Raw genomic sequence first — 16,709 nt, 5'->3', positions numbered from 1 at the left:
ACCAAACAAGTATCACTGTTACTTTTACATCTACCAGTGATGTCCTTGGTGCACAATTTAAACACATCCTTCAAGCCAGAGGTTTCCAGAGTATGATCCCTGTGTCTGTGGCATCAGCCTCAACTTGGGGAACTTGGTAGAAATGCAAATACTGTGGCCCCAGGCCTGACCCACTGAATCAGACACGGTAGGGGTGGAGCCCAGAGGTCTGTGTTTTAACCAGTCCTACAGAGGACCCTGTCACATACTCGTGCTTGAAAATCACTGCTTAAGCTATATCTCTATAGTACAAACACTCCTCTTTGCAGGAGAGCATCTGAGAAAGGTTTATTCCTGCCTGGCACCTTGCTTTACACTTCTACTCCTATTCAACTGTTCTGCAGCTCCTAGATTATATTATAGTGCTTATTCTGGGCCAGGTATTAAGCTAAATGCTTTTTATCTCTCTCTTTTTTTGTTTATCCTATCTAATTCTTCCAATGGCCCTATGAAGTTTGAACTATTATTATTTCCAGTTTACAGATGACAGAGATTAGAAAGAACTTAGTGGGTAAAATCACACAGATAAGAACCAGAAGAGACAGGATCTGAATGTGGGCCTTCTGTCAGAGCCTGCAGCTGTAATTACAGTTCCATGAGCCAGACAAGAACTTGGAACACGTGTATGACAAATATAATCTCATCTTGAAGAATGATTTTGGAAATGCTCCAGTGCTACTGAATGTTATTTTTTAATCATTCGCCTCAGATGAAGCATGCAGTAAAGTCCCTTAATTCAACAGCACATTTTACAAAACTGAAATGCCTTTCAACAGATAATGAGATGGAAAAATACATAGGACAGAAAAACTAATTAATATGGCTTAAAATATCTATTTCCTCTTTATATTACTTATGTACAAAAAAGTGCTAGAGATAGGGCAGAATTAAAATCTAAATGTGAACAATTCCTGGCCCAGTTGGGAGAATTTATTTTTGTCCATTCCCTTCAGGACAGGAGGGCTGACAAATTTGAACCAAATGCTTTGCAGATAGTATTAAACTTGTTTCCACATTTAGAAGAAGTTAGTGATCATCAGTACCTGTGCCAATTAATTCCCTCCCGAGTACTTCCTGTTATGCAGTTAGAGCCTAACTTATTTCCCAGCCGTCAACAAAGACTAACGGAAGCCAACTCAGATTCTGCCAAACAGCTGCCCAGCGTGGAAAAGAAAAGTAACAAATCCCCAGTCACAATGACCTGTACAATCTCTCTTTGCCTGGATTGATAAATCTATAAAATATACTAGGGAAAGTACATTAAAAAACAAACAAACAAACAAGAAATCTTAATAGTTTTTGCCTCCTGAAGTGTAGCCATTTTCACATCACACCGGTAAGGAGAAAGAACTCACAGCAGTAAAGCCAGTGGTCTGTCTCTTGTGAAGCAGTCCCTACAAGTCACGGATCCTCAAGACCCATCCCTTCACTGTTCACATCCTTAAGGCTCCTTTTTAGTGGCGTGGGAACATGCAGTCCTTACCAAGGTAAAGGGATTCAAGCTGGGCTTCTAAAGAGCCAAGGGGGTGAATTCACAAGTAAACAGGGCCTAAAACCCTGGGGAGTTTGCAGTAGTCACTGTCATTCTAACACCTTCACAGGTCCTAAACACCCAATATTTTTTGAGGCTACCACTCTCCACATTATATCAAATATATTCAAATGTATCAAACAAATGATTTATATTAAGATATATCCTCAGTCTATATATATATGTACAATAGGTGTATATATATGTGTGTGTGTGTATATATATATATATTCTTGGCCTAAAGATTTTTGGAAAGATTAAAGTTTTGCTTATGAGTAACACATTTAAACTATGATCATGAATGATTTCTCAGTAATTATGCATATCCAGGAACTATTATGGAGTAAGGAAATCTGACTTCCTTCCAAAATCATGGTCAAATCATTGTCAATTGTTTTCAAATTAAATGAGTATTTTTAAGAAGACTACAGATTAATAATTAACAATTAATGAAGCTGACATGATAAAACTATTAATGTTATTGATTTTTTATCCTGTAATTTTTAAAACATTTTAGAGGCAATACAAACTATTTTCAGGTATTAAACACTTGTGTAGGCCCTACTGTGTCTGACAAAATGGTCCCAGCAGCTGGGCTTCCTGGTTAAGCCAAATAAAGAATGTAGCCCCAGATCTCGTTCTGATGTTATTAATTCAGCCATCATGGACTCTGGGAAAACCCAACAGCTAAAGGTACATCAACATAAAAAAAGGAATCTGTCTTTATAATAAAGACTATTTCACTACAAACGGGCCCAGCAGAACATGTAGAACTAAAACAAAACATTTCCTTCTTTTTACCTTGAGAATTGAGATTTGGCAAAGGTGACTGGTTGGTTTCAGGCATTTTGTCTAGAAATGGAAACGTCAGGGTTGCTTCTGGCTCGGGAGATTTTGGCTTTACCACCTGGAACACAGGCAACAGACGTAAACATCACAGGTACTGGCCATTAACAAGAGCACAGGTGGAATAAAATTTAAGGGTCCACAGCCATTACATACGTAAACAAGCCCAAACATTGAAAGCATAAATAGAAAATGTTGTCCCTCCTCCAAACCCCCTTCATGCTTTCTACATTAATACAGAGTTCAGTTTTTCATAGAAGTCAAGCTACAGCATAAAAATTTGATGATCATTTTGTTTCAAATTTGATGATCACTTTTCTTCAGACTCAGAAGACAACGTTCTGTCTTTGAGATTATGCATCACTCTGTCTTGTTTTCTCATTGGAATTCACCAGTTTCGTGGTACTACATAGTACTGAATTTGTAATGTCAGGAAGTAAGACGTTCCACATAAGATTAAAATTTTTTTTTAACTATGTTAGTGTTAAATATTAAAAGTAATATTACCTTCTAATGGGCATTATTCTTAAGACGCTACGTAACTTCCCACAAAGTTGTGCAAAGCGCATTAAAGACAATATACTGTGCTTGTTGACAAAGAAGTATTATTGTAAATAACCGTATATCAAACAGTGCCACAGGGACATTGCCCTTAAGGGATTTTTGAAGCAGGTTAGCCCACATAACCTTACGGTAAATAGTTCCAAAATTACAGGCTTAAAAAATTTTTATGTTTGGTTTGTAAAAATAGATGTTTCTGGTTATTGCTATTGAATGGCCTTTGGTAGAACATCTTCCGATTTGTTGCTTCTAATCAACTGATTGCTGACGGAACAGATAACCACACTGACAGCTAATATTAAGAGTCAGAGATCGGCATGAGAAGCGTGGCTGTGTCAGTTCATGTCCTTTCAGCTCTTACAGGACCTTCTCTGATTCATTGGCTGGTGGCCTTGAAGAGATTAATTGGATGGCCAGTGGGTCAGTGAGGTTCTAGAGCACTTGTTTCATCATAAGCTTATCTCTTGTTTGGGCCTCAGGACGATTCAATGCCTAGAATTTCTTCTCAGTAGGATTTTATTTTTCTTGATGACTCTAATACATTCAACCCTAGTGGAATCCTGAGGACAATACAGTGAGTCATTCTGTATTATGGAGGTCAAGCAAGTGTCCAGATGAACTTCAGTGTTAAACATGCAGCAAAACTTAAGACCAAGACTTACCAAAGTTGACAACCCTCAAATCTTAACCTCATACCATTTTCCCCATAGTGGAGTCTTGACACAAACCTGTGTCAGATAAAGCCTGACTGTAAGTGAAATAGTTAATCAGCAGCAGAAATGCTCAAAATAACCCCTATGTAAAAGGTCAGCCTGTGTGCATTGCTACTTGGATTTATAAAAGCAACACTCTCAAAGGAAGTCAGAAAATAAAAGCTATTGCAACCACTGTCATCATCTTGCCTTCTTTCTCTAAAAGATAACTGTGCAATAGGGAAAGGAGAAATTCACACGGTGTGAAAAGCATTGGGTCCAAAGATCATTATTCCATTTGCTAATCAACTAGCTGAAATTCTTAAGCTGGGGTCCACAGAGAAGAATTCTTGTTATTATATGTACTTTGTACCACTTGATACCAAGGAAAACTTGGTAATCCTGTTCATTTTATGGTTTAAACAATATTATTCTGAGAGCACTGTTTGCCAGATAGACAAAGGGTCCATGGTGCACGTATGTACACACACACAGAGTTAAGAACCCTTGAAAACAATTTTTTCATAGTCCTTATAGAAGGGACTCGAGCGCTCTCTTGCCCCTTCTGCCAAGTGAAGACACAGCAAAAGGATGGCCGCCTATGAACCAGGAAGCGGATTCTCACCAGACACCAAATCCGCGGGTGCCTTGATCTCGGACCTCCCAGCTCTAGAACTGAAACATTTCTGTTGTTTATGCGCCACCCGGACTATGGGTTTCTGTTATAGCAGCCGAAATGGACTGTACAGACATCCTTCTACATACACTTATTTTTTTCCAATGAACATGTATTATATTTGTCTTTAGAAAAGTATACATTTTTAAAGATAGGAAAAAAGATCCGGAGAGAATATAAACCTTCATTGCGAAGTGGTGCCGCGGCAGCAGCCGGCAGCAGCGTGAAGCCGCGAGAAGCCGCAAGAACTGCAGGCGTATCGGCTTCAGTCCACCTCACCTTTTGTGACAGCACCAGCTCCACCTTGCCACTCATTTCATTTTCTGGCTTCTTCTGCTCTTTCTCTTCTGGCTCCTCATTCTTCAGCTGAGGGCTGGGCGAAAGCTCCACAAAGGCCACGGTCGGGCTGGATCTGGTCACAGTCGTTGTAAAAAGCTGTGGCTCTGAAATAGAGTTACATTCAGAAACATAAAGGAGATGAAACTCTATAAAGACTCCGTTCTGCCATACCACATGCACACTGGTTACATATCTTGTCCCGGGCAACCTGGAGCTGGATCACAGTGGGGTAAGAGGTACAGTAAAGCCTCGGATGCTAGGATTCTCTAGGCTTTTTCATGGTATTTAAAAAATAAAGCAACATATATCAAAGAATACCATTATGAAAACCTAAGTTCTGAATAAGAGTCCCAGTTTACATATGAATAACACTACATGAAACAAAATGCTGACATAGAATATTAAGAGAGGTGGGTTGGATGGGAGAACATTTACAGATAATTTCTATCTAAATTTCTATCCAAATGAGTGGCAACCTGACTCTTCCTTCTGTATTTCAATACTCCTTTTTAACACCAAGTTTTTGTAACTGGAATGTGTTAAGGGTTGTGTAGTTTATATAATGCAATGAAAGTTGTGTTCTTGAATATATAAAGTGGGTGAAAAAGTCACCATCTGAAGGGGCATATTGAAGTGTGGAGGTACAGTCTAGTTTGAAAAAGTATATGCTAAAATGTTTAGTAATGACATTTCATTTATTTTAAGATGCTGTTTAAAAATAATTTGGTGTTAAAGGAGGATGAGATGTTTTCATGTTTTATCAAAAGAAAAATGTGTTTAAAATACTGAGAAATACTGCTTTAGGAAGAGTGAGTCTCTATTTGAACTTATGATTCATATTTGCCACATTATCTTATTCTTTCAAATTACTCACCAGTTTTGCTGTTTCAGGATCTATTTTTATGATATATTTTAGATCTGTTGTATCTATTGCTATTACTGTGTTAAATATAACATTAAGTTTTTAGCATTACTTATTTTGAGAAATATAATCTCTCTGTAATGATGGAGAGGAACTTTCAAAAACAAAAGGAAGCGAAGACGCATAAAACCTTGCTTTTTCACAAGATAAATCATATGGTCAGAACTTCCCCCAGGATGCCACTAGGTGGCAGGACAACCACACCAGTTAGAGACTTGCCTCATTCATTACCCTTTTTATTTTCAATATAGTTTAAGAGTTATGATTTATCTTTAAAACTAGTCTGTTATGAAAACAAACCTGATGGGGCAACTTCTGTATTCCCTTTTCCTGTTTCTTCACCATCATTTTCATCTTCTTGACTGTTGGCTTCAGTTTCTTCAGTGGTTGCCTAAAAAGAAAGATTTTCCCACCTTGAATAAATTATCCCTTTGAAGGTTCTAAAGCGTGAAGGATTCCTTTCTGTTTTTTCAAGTAGTAATCTTTAGGCCAACAAGGCAAGCTGCCTATATGAATTCAGTCTCTTCTATTTCCAAGGCAGCTTCACGTGAAAGGCTGGTTTTGTCCGGAGACGTTCCGCAAAGGAGAACAGAAGTGCTGAAGTGGCAGCGCATCATGAAAGCACACACACCCACTACTCCAGCCTCTCTGACTGCCTCCAATGCACATCCCCACTTTTCCCTTCCTTTCACCACCGAATTCTCAAAATCGTAGATTCTACCCACTTGCTCCCAAATGCCTTTAAAGTTGGCTTAGGGTCATATCACCAGTGAAAAAAAAATATTTCAAGGTTGCAATTAACCTCTCAGTAGCTTGCCTTCAGCACAGACACCAGTGGCACTTAGCATTGTGCATTTTATTCCCAGAGTTCTCTCCCTTCCTGGGCTCTCAGCAACTCTCTGTTACCCAAGTTCTGATCCCCATTCTCTCTCTCCTTCCTTCCCTTTCTCCTCTTCTTTTACTGGTTATTCCTTTAAAATATGGGTCATTCCTAAAAACTTCAACTATTTGCCTCCATCAGGATCACCTTCAAATGCATCCAATTTTCCCATGAATTCAGCACGACATTCTCTATCCCTTTATGACTTGTACTTTCATCTCCAGTCCCGAGAGTCCATTAGAGCTTCAGTTCAGCTGAGCTGACCATCAGCATCATGGTAAATGATGCTCATCCTCCAAATCTGATACTTTCTGTTTATGGCATTTGTTTTCCCTGACATACAAACTAATCTTTGAAGTGTTTCTTGACTCATACTGCAAAAGGGTCCATCTTTTGTCAAGTCTAACACAATAGTCTTCATGTGCATCTCCTCCTGTTTCTACCAGGGCCCAAGGTTGCCCTTTACTTCCTTGTTCTTCCACTAAGGTGACTCTTTGATTTGTTGTCTAACCACCTGGCACATCACCATGATGCTCCTCTCCCTCATTAGTACCTCAATTGTATCAGTTTTATGCTTGATGGAATTAATAACCTTAAAAGAATGTGAAACAACCTAAATGACCAACAGTTGGCAAATGGTTGAATGAATTACTGCATATCCGTAAAAGGAAACAGTGTGTAGTTGTAAAAGTGCTAAGCAATAGTTAATGATACGTGAAAATACTATCTAATGTTAAGAAAACGTGATGTGTACATATAGTATGATGCCTACATATGTAAGATTTTATATATGCTATGTGTATGCACAAACATACTTGCTAGTAAGTATATGAAAATTATATAAGAAGACAGTAAGGAAATACACTAAAATGTTAATAGTGATTGTTTTTAATGTTCTTAAATTTTGGATGACTTTTTCTTCTTTTAAAATGTATTTTCTGTATTCCAAACTGTTCCATGATTACTATGTTATGTATTGCTTCTGTAATGAGAAAACAAAATCAGTGTAACTTTAAATTACCTTCAGTTGGAAGCCAGTTGACTCTAGAGTGAATTCCAAAATTCCCCCAGTGATATTACAGTAAATGAAAAATAAATAAAAGTCTGAATTAAATGTGGGCTAGAATATCCCTCAATAACCAGAGAATAAGTTAAAGACTATGGTGCTTTTTAGTAACAGTGTCTTATTGTAAAGGGCTTAAGTTCAATTTTTAAAGTGTGTATGAATATTTTATAAATTTTAAGAAGTTTTTAAGAGAAAGAATAAAACTGGTTTCAGAAAAGGCATTATTAAATACTTTGTAAAATACTGCTGTGGGTTCTCAAAAACCTATGAATTCATTGGTCTCTCACAAGTACACATATTTTACTCATAAATCAAAGTTTCTCTTTCAAGTTACAAAAAATGAAAGCCATTTAAAGTTAATGCTTTGTTGGAAAGTGTTAATTCTTTAAAAATAAAGAAAATTTATGCAAAGATGTAAGAATGGTTCAACATATGCAAGTTGATAAACGTGATACATCATATTAATACCATGAAGATAAAAATCATATGATCATCTCAACAGAAAAAGCACTTGACAAAATTCAACATCCTTTCATGATAAAAACTCTCAACAAATTAGGTATAGAAGAATGCTGTTCAGTTGCTCAGTTTATGTCTGACTTTTATGGTCCCATGGACTGTAGCCTGCCAGACTCCTCTCTGTCCATAGGATATTTCCGGTAAGAATACTAGAGTGCATTGCCATTTCCCTCTCCAGAGGATCTTACCAACCCAGGGATCAAACCTGCATCTCCTGCACTGTAGGCAGATTCTTTATCACTGAGTCACCAGGGGAATCCCATAGAAGGATGTACCTCAACGTAATAAAGGCCATAACTCAAAAGCTCATAACTTACATCATACTTAATGGAAAAAAGCTGAAAGCTTTTCCTCTATGATCAGAGCAAGCCAAGGCTGCCCACTCTCACCACTTCTATTCAACACAGTACTGGAAGATCTAGCCAGAACAACTAGGCAAGAAAAAGAAATAAAAGACATGAAAATTGAGAATAAAGAAGTAAAATTGTTCCTGTTTGCAGATGAAATGATCCTGTATACTGAAAACCCTAAAGACTTCCCCACTCCCTCAAAATGTTAAAACTAAAAATGAAGTCAGTAAAGTCGCAGGATACAAAATCAATACAGAACTATACAAAAGTTAAATTTTAAAAAATCCTACTTATAATAGCATCAAAAAAATAAAATACTTAGGAGTAAATTTAACCAAAAGGTAGAAGATATGTGTGCTGAAAATGATAAAACATTGATGAAAGAAATTGAAGACACAAATAAATGGAAAATTTTCTTGTATTCATCAATTGGAAGAAATAATATTATTAAAATATCCACATTACCCAAAGCAATCTATAGATTTAATGCAATCTCTATCAAAATTCTAACAGAGTCTTGCATTTCTGTATTTTTCACAGAAATAGGAAAAAACAACTATAAAATTCATATGGAAATACGAAGGACCCAAAATAGCTAAAGCAATCTTGAATAAGAAGAAGAAAGCTGGAAGCATCACACGTCTTGATTTCAAACTATATTACCAAGCTACATCAATCAAAACAGTTTGGTACTGGCATAAAAGCAGACACAAAGATCAGTGGAATAGAAAAGAGAACCTAGAAATCAACCCACACTTTTACAGTCAACTCATTTTTGACAGAGACACCAAGAAAACAAAATGGGTAAAGGACAGTCTTTTCAATAAATGGTGTTGGAAACACTGGATATTGACATGCCAAACAATGAAATTTTACACCATATACCATAATCAATGACTAAATGGATTAAAGACTTAAAAGTAAGACCTGAAGCCACAAAACTCCTGGAAGAAAACAGGGGGAAACCTCCCTGGAACTGGTGTTGGCAATGAGTTTTTAGATTTGACACCAAAAGCTCAGGCAATAAAAGCAAAAATAAAAAGTGGGACTACATCAAACTAAAAAGTTTCTGCACAGCAAAGGAAAGAATAAAACAAAAGGTCAATTTATAGAATGGAAGAAAATATTTACTAATCTTACATCCAATAGGGGATTGATATCCAAAATATATAAGGAACTCTAACAACTCAACAGCAGCACCCCCCTCCATAACCCAATTTAAGAAATAGCAAAAGGACATGAATGACAGTTTTCCAAAGATATAACAAATGGCCAGCTGAAGTCAGGTATATGAAAAGATGCTCAGCTTCACTAATCATTAAATCCAAACCACAGTAAGACATCACCTCACACCTATTAGGGATCATTACTATCAAAAAAGTCAAAAGATGAAAAGTGTTGTTGAGAATGTGCAGTAAAGGGAACCACTGTACACTGACGGTGGGCATGTAAATTGGTACAGCCATTATGGAAAACATTGGAGGGGGTTTCAAAATTAAAACTAGAATGATCCTGTGATTCAGCAATTTTACTTCTGGGTAAAGTAAAGGTACCCAAAGGAAATGAAATCAGTATCTCGAAGATATATCTTATTTCCATGTTCACTACAGCATTATTGACAATAATCAAGATATGGATATAAGTGTAGATGGATGAATAAAGAAAACATGAGTGTCTATATATTATTCATATATTCAGATGTATATGTACACAAATATTAATATTTTACACACATATATAGTGGGACATTATTGAGCCTTAAAAAAGAAGAAAATCCTGTCATTTGTGACAATATGGAAGAACCTGGAGAACATTATGCTGAATGAAATAAGCCAGGCACAGAAAGACAAATATTGCATGATGTCAGTTATATGTGGAATCTAAAAAGTTAGATGTATCTTACATCAATAAGACATATCCTGACTTAGAGATGCTCAAACGTGGCAAATATGCCCCTTGGAATCCATGAAATACGATAATCCATGAAGACCTTTAGGTACAATTTGTGATGCTATGATGCCAAGCAGACAAAGTCCTCCAGCACTTCTTCACTAAGGGTTATCTTACTAGCACACCTCACCCCAGTAATATTTTACTTACGCATGACTAACGCAGAACTTCGACTTTCAAGAATGCTTACGTGGGAATTCCCTGGTGATCCAGTGGTTAAGACTCTGTACTCCCAACGCAGGGGGCCCAGGCTGAACCCCTGGTCAGGGAACTATATCCCCCACCCACATGCTGCAAATAAGAGTTCGCACGCTGCAGTGAAGATCGAAGATCCTGCATGCCACAACTAAGACCCTGTGCAGCCCAATAAATAAATAAATATATAAAAAAGGATGCTCACATTTCTGGATGCAAATTCTACGTGGCTTAACACTCAAATACTGAATGCTCAGATGACCCAATTTATCTTCCCTTAAAATGGTGCTTTAAAGATCCCACACTGTTGACACTGTAGCCACAATCAATATTTACCGGCTTTTCCATGTGTCAGCACTTGACATGGATTATCTTCTTTGGTCCTCAGAGCAAGCCTATAGAGGTATCTACAGGTATGATTCCCTTTATACAGGTGAGGAAGCTAAGGCCCAGGAGGCAAAGTCACTTACCTGGAGTCACTCAGCTAGTAGGCAGGGGAGGTGGAACCCTGCCCTGTGCTGGCCACCTCGATTCTCCGTCCTCTGGGCTTGGAGTCACACCCACATCCAAGTTGTCCCCAGTATTTAGCGGGTTCAATCCCTATGTCGGGAAGATCCCCTGGAGGAGGGCATGGCAGCCCACTCCAGTATTTTTGCCTGGAGAATCCCATGGACAGAGGAGCCTGGCGGGCTACAGTCCACAGGGTCGCACAGAGTTAGACATAGCTGAAGTGACTTCACACGCATGCACGTTAAAAGGTATTGAGCCATAAGAAGCAATCCAGAACCTGAGAGTCTCAAGTTTATTGCTGAAATGATTCAAACTGCCTTTTCCACATCTTTTCCTTCTCATCCATTCCACCTCATTCTTTTCATTGTACCTCTCACCCATTTATTATGCAAAAGATGAGAACTCTCTGGAACCTCTCAGAAAAGGGGGCCAGTTTAGCCAACCCTCCACTTCCCAGGGTGGCTTGAGACTGAACCACTCCCAGCCATCACCTTGTCTCAGGGTTTTTCATCCAGTCCAGGTTCTGAGGGGGGCAGGGCCCAGCACAGTATCTGGCACAGAGCAGACATGCAATCCATGTCAGGGAAGCACATGTTAGATGCATTACTGATGGGATTTATACTCTCAAGCTTGGTTTGAGTGCATATTAGTCATAAAGATCAGGCTGTTACTAACAAAATATTCAGGATAAATTAAGAGAAAAAGCAAATGGCAGCACATGTTGAACTGTGAGCCCCACAAAATATTTTATATACACTGAGAAAAAGAGGAGGGCATATTTTTAAAGAATCTTAATTTCTGAGTGGCTGGAGTAATAGCTAGTTTATATTTTCTTTACAGTTTTCCAAATTCTGCAATATAACAGTTGCGTCCGACTCTTTGTGACCCCATGGACTGTAGCCTACCAGGCTCCTCTGTTCATGGGATTTTCCAGGCAGTAGTACTGGAGTGGATTGCCATTTCCTTCTCCAGGGGATCTTCCCAACCCAGGATTGAACCCGGGTCTCCTGCATTGTAGACAGACGCTTTACCATCTGAGCCACCAGGGAAGTCCATATATATACATGTAGACAGACTATGGCACCCCACTCCAGTACTCCTGCCTGGAAAAATCTCATGGACGGAAGAGCCTGGTGCACTGCAGTCCATGGGGTCGCTAAGAGTTGGACACAACTGAGCGACTTCACTTTCACTTTTCACTTTCACGCATTGGAGAAGGAAATGGCAACCCACTCCAGTGTTCTTGCCTGGAGAATCCCAGGGATGGCGGAGCCTGGGGGGCTGCATAGTCCAGTCTATGGGGTCACATAGAGTCAGACACGACTGAAGCGACTTAGCAGCAGCAGCAGCAGACAGACTATAGGTACTCAAGATGGGTTAGTCTTTCAGTCGTGTCTGATTCTTTGTGACCCTGTGGACTGTAGCCATTTCCTTCTCCAGGGGATCTTCCTGACCCTGGGATCGAATCTGGGTCTCTTGCCTTACAGGCAGATTCTTTACGGCCTAAGCCACCAGGGAGGCCCTAGGTACTCAAGGGAGATCCCCAAAGCCAGTTTAACTCCTGCCAGAATACTCCATCCTGAAGGCTTGTTAATGTTGTACTCACATCATTACTTCAAAGGAAAAGAGTTCAAAACTGACAGTTTTAACCAGTGCTGATAGACTCAGACTTGCCTGAAACACTCCGCCTTGCTGGAAACCGTTTTACGACCCACACTTCCCTTTGGTTCCAGCTGAACAGAGGAGAAGCCTTCCCTTCTCCAATCGGTAAAACCGTCTCAAGGATGAAAACAAGTAAATAAAAACAGATTCCCTGGACACAAATGAATGAGAGCACAGAACGGTTGCAGGAGCCTAAGCCAGAAGTTGGCTTCCCCTTGACTGAGAACACCATCCAAGCTGGCTCTGGTGTCAGATGGAGCCCTGCGGCCACGGGTGGGAGGTGGCAGTTTCCTGGCTTGAGAGGGACATGGTCTGGCCACAGATTTATCTGACATCAGACTGCTTGTTTTAACAAGAAGCTTACTGGGGGACCAGCCCAGAGAGCGGCTCTGTGGGATGAACTGGAAATACAACGCAGTGGAGGAAGGATGGTCCCGAGACCCAGGGCTCAAGTGGTCCTCCTCCTAGGACAGAAGAGGTGCCCGAGCTTGGAACAACCGTGCATCCTCTCTGTGTCAGAAGACGCAATGTCCAAGGTGGTCCCTCCCTGAGCTACTATTCAGTGACTCTGATGGATTTCCCGGCTCCAGTCTTGAATAATTTATCTGGACACAAGCCTGGAAAGTCAGTTTATTTATGTCTTGGCACCAGGACCCAGGTGCCACATATGCCACGCACGTGTTTTCCCCTCTCGCTTTTATGTTACCAAAGATCCATTTTCACTGGACGAAAGAAGATCTACATGGAGAATCAGCCTTTCCATTTGTTAAGCTTTTTCTTTTTGCTTTAAACATTCCAGACGAAAAATTATCCAGGTCAGATGGGCTAGGTTTGATTTTTTTTTTTTTAATTTTCCCTAATGTATACTTTCTTGAAGCCTGGAAACACTTCTATACCCTAATAACTTTAATGACTTAAAAAGAGCTTTAAATCTAATGCTCTTGCAACTACTTCTAGATGGAGAAAAACAGCTTCTGGAGAAATGTTTGTGACATTTGACATCTAAAAGGAATCTGCAGTTGGTCACAGTTTAAGGAAAACAGCACCTACTCAAATGCCTTCACCCTGCTCTCACTGCAAAATGAAATGTTTCAAGAAAGATCTGATTGTTTTCCTGGATCAGAAAACAGTAGTCAAGTACTGAATTTTCCAGAAGAAGGCCAAGAGCTTTGTCACGGTGGAAATAACAGATCTATCTTGTTTCTTAGTTTGAGAAAACCCAGATGAAGTCGTTTAGATACCTGAGAGCTGAGTCTGGCAGTTGGTCCATGAGGCAGAACTGCCACAAATCTGGTGGGAGGGTGCCCGCCTGTGGGGAGGGTGTGCAGGACATTGGTTGGGATGAGCTGTCAAGAGGGCGCTGACACGGTGGGAGGCCTGGGAGTCTTGGTGGCAGAGGAAGCCAGACTTGGGAAAGAGTGAATAACAGGAGAAGCAAAAAAGGGCTGCAGGGAGAAGCCAGTGAACACCTGCCAGGGCAATCGTCTTTTGGAAAAAGCTGTTCAGGTCTGCCAGTCTCCTAGAGAATTATAGCTGAAGCTACTGGCGGGCTGAGTTGGAAGCCGACAAGGAACTCGCCTCCTGTGTTTGAAATTCACATCTGTTTAAGATGGTGATTTTGATGACTTGACTCTAACCTGAAAAACTTTGTACCTATCACCCTTCCAGGCTTATGAAAAATATATGGTAACTTTCTTTCTCCCATTTGTTGAATGACAATGTTAAAACTAACTTAAGGGCACCTCTGTGAGTCACTGTGGCGTCATGTTAAGCACCCTGTACATATGAATTCTCGTGATAACCACTGGATGCCTATACTATTACCATCCTTATTTTAAATATAAACTGAGGTTCAGGTGGGGTTTGAACTTTGACTTAGTGCATGGGGTACTTAAGGTATTTTAAGGAAGGGTCATTTTTGGCACCATCAAGGCAGGAAGAGATTCAATTGTAAGTATAATTCACAATGGATCAAGAAAACACTGAATTATCTTTAAGGGAGACATAGAACATCTTTTGAGACATCTCTCTGTAAGACCTTAGATTAGAAGATCCTCCAAATTCTTTTCCAGTCCTGGATTCTAAGAGTCTAGTATTCATGCTATGATATGATTTTCTTAGAGAAGCCAGTGTTTTTAAATTCAAAAAATAAAGTGAGAGTCAGATTTCCATTGGGAAATATCTCAGGGATAAGCGGGAGGGGTCATGGGAGCCCCAGCCTCTCTGGTTGCATGTACAGTACCTAGCCACTTTCATCAACTCTTCGCCCTGTGATCCCTCTGTGGTCCTCTTATGGAGGACCATGCTGTCCACGCCTTTGCTTCTGCTTCTCCCATTATGGAGCACAGCTTGTTTCCCCTCTCAACTCCAATGCAAATCCCACCAATTTCAAAATCAAAGTCTCATATGAAACCTTCCCAGCTAGACTAACCCTGACCGACAACGATCTTGCTTTTTCTCTGCCACCTTATATCCCTCTAGCCTTCTCTCCCTATTGTTGTTGTTGTATCCCTATCATCTAGCACTTCATTAAATATTATCTTCTATACTTTCCCAGTTGCTTTATGTTAAGTGTTTTCACACAGGGATTTCCCTGGTGGCTCAGTGGTAAAGAACCCGCCTGCCAATGCAGGAGACACGGGTTCAGTCTCTGACCTGGGAAGATCCCACAAGCTGCAGAGCAATTAAGCCTGTGGACCACAACTGCTGAGCCTACGCTCTAGAGCCTGGGAGCCATAGCGATTGAGCCCACGTGCTGCAACTACTGAAGCCCACATGACCTAGACCCTGTGCTCCGCAATAAGAGAAGCCACACAATGAGAAGCCTGTATACTGCAGCTAGAGGGTAGCCCAGCTCTCTGCAACTAGAGAGAGCCTGAGCAACAGCAAAGACCCAGGAGATCCAAAAATAAATAAATAAATAAAAGCAATTTTTAAAAAGTTGTGCACAAAGCAGGTCGTTCATTCCTTCATGCTTACCAGGTAATAGCCAGTCCCTGGCATGACAATGGCTATCGCAACTTCTTTACCTTAAAGGTGATTCAGCTGAACGTGATCTGGAGTTTGTTGGCATCGATTGATATAACCAGAGTATTTAAAAATTAATAACAAGCCAAACTTAATTTAGGATCTATTTCTAAAGTAACAGTCTATGGTCCTAAGAGTTTCAAACAAGAAAGATGAGGCAGGAGGAAACAGAAGAGATGAAGTAGTATACAAAGGTGGTCATGCTGAGCCAAGACGCAGACTTGCGTCCTGTCGCCCACTGGAGCCCAGGGGCCACCCTTCTCTGCTGCTTGGCCTCCTGGCCTGAATTAATGCTCCTGCCTACTGCTGCGATGCCCTTTGAATGGTTCCAGCTCGCCCTGGAGGAACTGTGGCATTTTAGTGGTGGGGGAGGCTACTCCTCTGTAAAGAGTGTATCTGTGGGGAATGCAGTTTTGGGAAGAAAGACACTATTTAAAAGGAAGAACACTATTCCTTTGACAGCCCCACGGAGCAGGGCAAATGAATTAGAAACAGCAAATCAAGTCCAAGCTGGGAAAAAGCCCTGGGAGGCTGTGAAGTGCAGCCCCCTGTTTTAAGCTGGTCACCATATTTTTGTCATGACCAATGAATTCTACCATCTCAGAGGGAATATACTAGCTGAAACACAGTCAAGAAGTGCTTTTCTTGGAATATGGAGAAGGAAGGAAAATAAGGAGTAGGTTTACTGGAGAAGAGATTCTTTCAAAATACCTCTTAGGATAACATATGCTGAATGGAAAACTTTATGTGTCATAAATTATTAGTGAGTATGAAGTGTGTTTTAGCTGAAGTTTCATGTAGGGCAGCTAACAACTTGGCTTGTAGCCTAATAGGTATATACATGGAGTTATATACCCAGAAAATAATGTAATACCCCTGTCATAGCTAATTCAAAGCTCAAGTACTAGGTGGTGGTTTAGCACTAAGTCGTGTCCGACTATTGT

At 40.1% G+C, this 16,709-nt stretch overlaps 1 protein-coding gene across 1 annotated transcript in view; it reads right to left on the bottom strand.

The window, feature by feature from the left end:
- LIMCH1 (LIM and calponin homology domains 1) overlaps positions 1-16,709 on the bottom strand; it is a 354,210-nt gene that overhangs the window by 26,362 nt on the left and 311,139 nt on the right. The window contains exons 20-22 of the mRNA XM_052642168.1: positions 5,907-5,997; positions 4,625-4,788; positions 2,372-2,477 (exon numbers count right to left, since the gene is read on the bottom strand). Of these exons, the coding sequence (XP_052498128.1) occupies positions 2,372-2,477; positions 4,625-4,788; positions 5,907-5,997 (361 nt within the window). The remainder of the gene's footprint in view (positions 1-2,371; positions 2,478-4,624; positions 4,789-5,906; positions 5,998-16,709) is intronic.

This window comes from Budorcas taxicolor, chromosome 6, assembly GCF_023091745.1.
Source record: "Budorcas taxicolor isolate Tak-1 chromosome 6, Takin1.1, whole genome shotgun sequence".
Taxonomy (NCBI): domain Eukaryota; kingdom Metazoa; phylum Chordata; class Mammalia; order Artiodactyla; family Bovidae; genus Budorcas; species Budorcas taxicolor.
The sequence above is the reverse complement of the archived record's forward strand: the minus strand, read 5'-3'. Positions and strand labels throughout refer to the sequence as shown.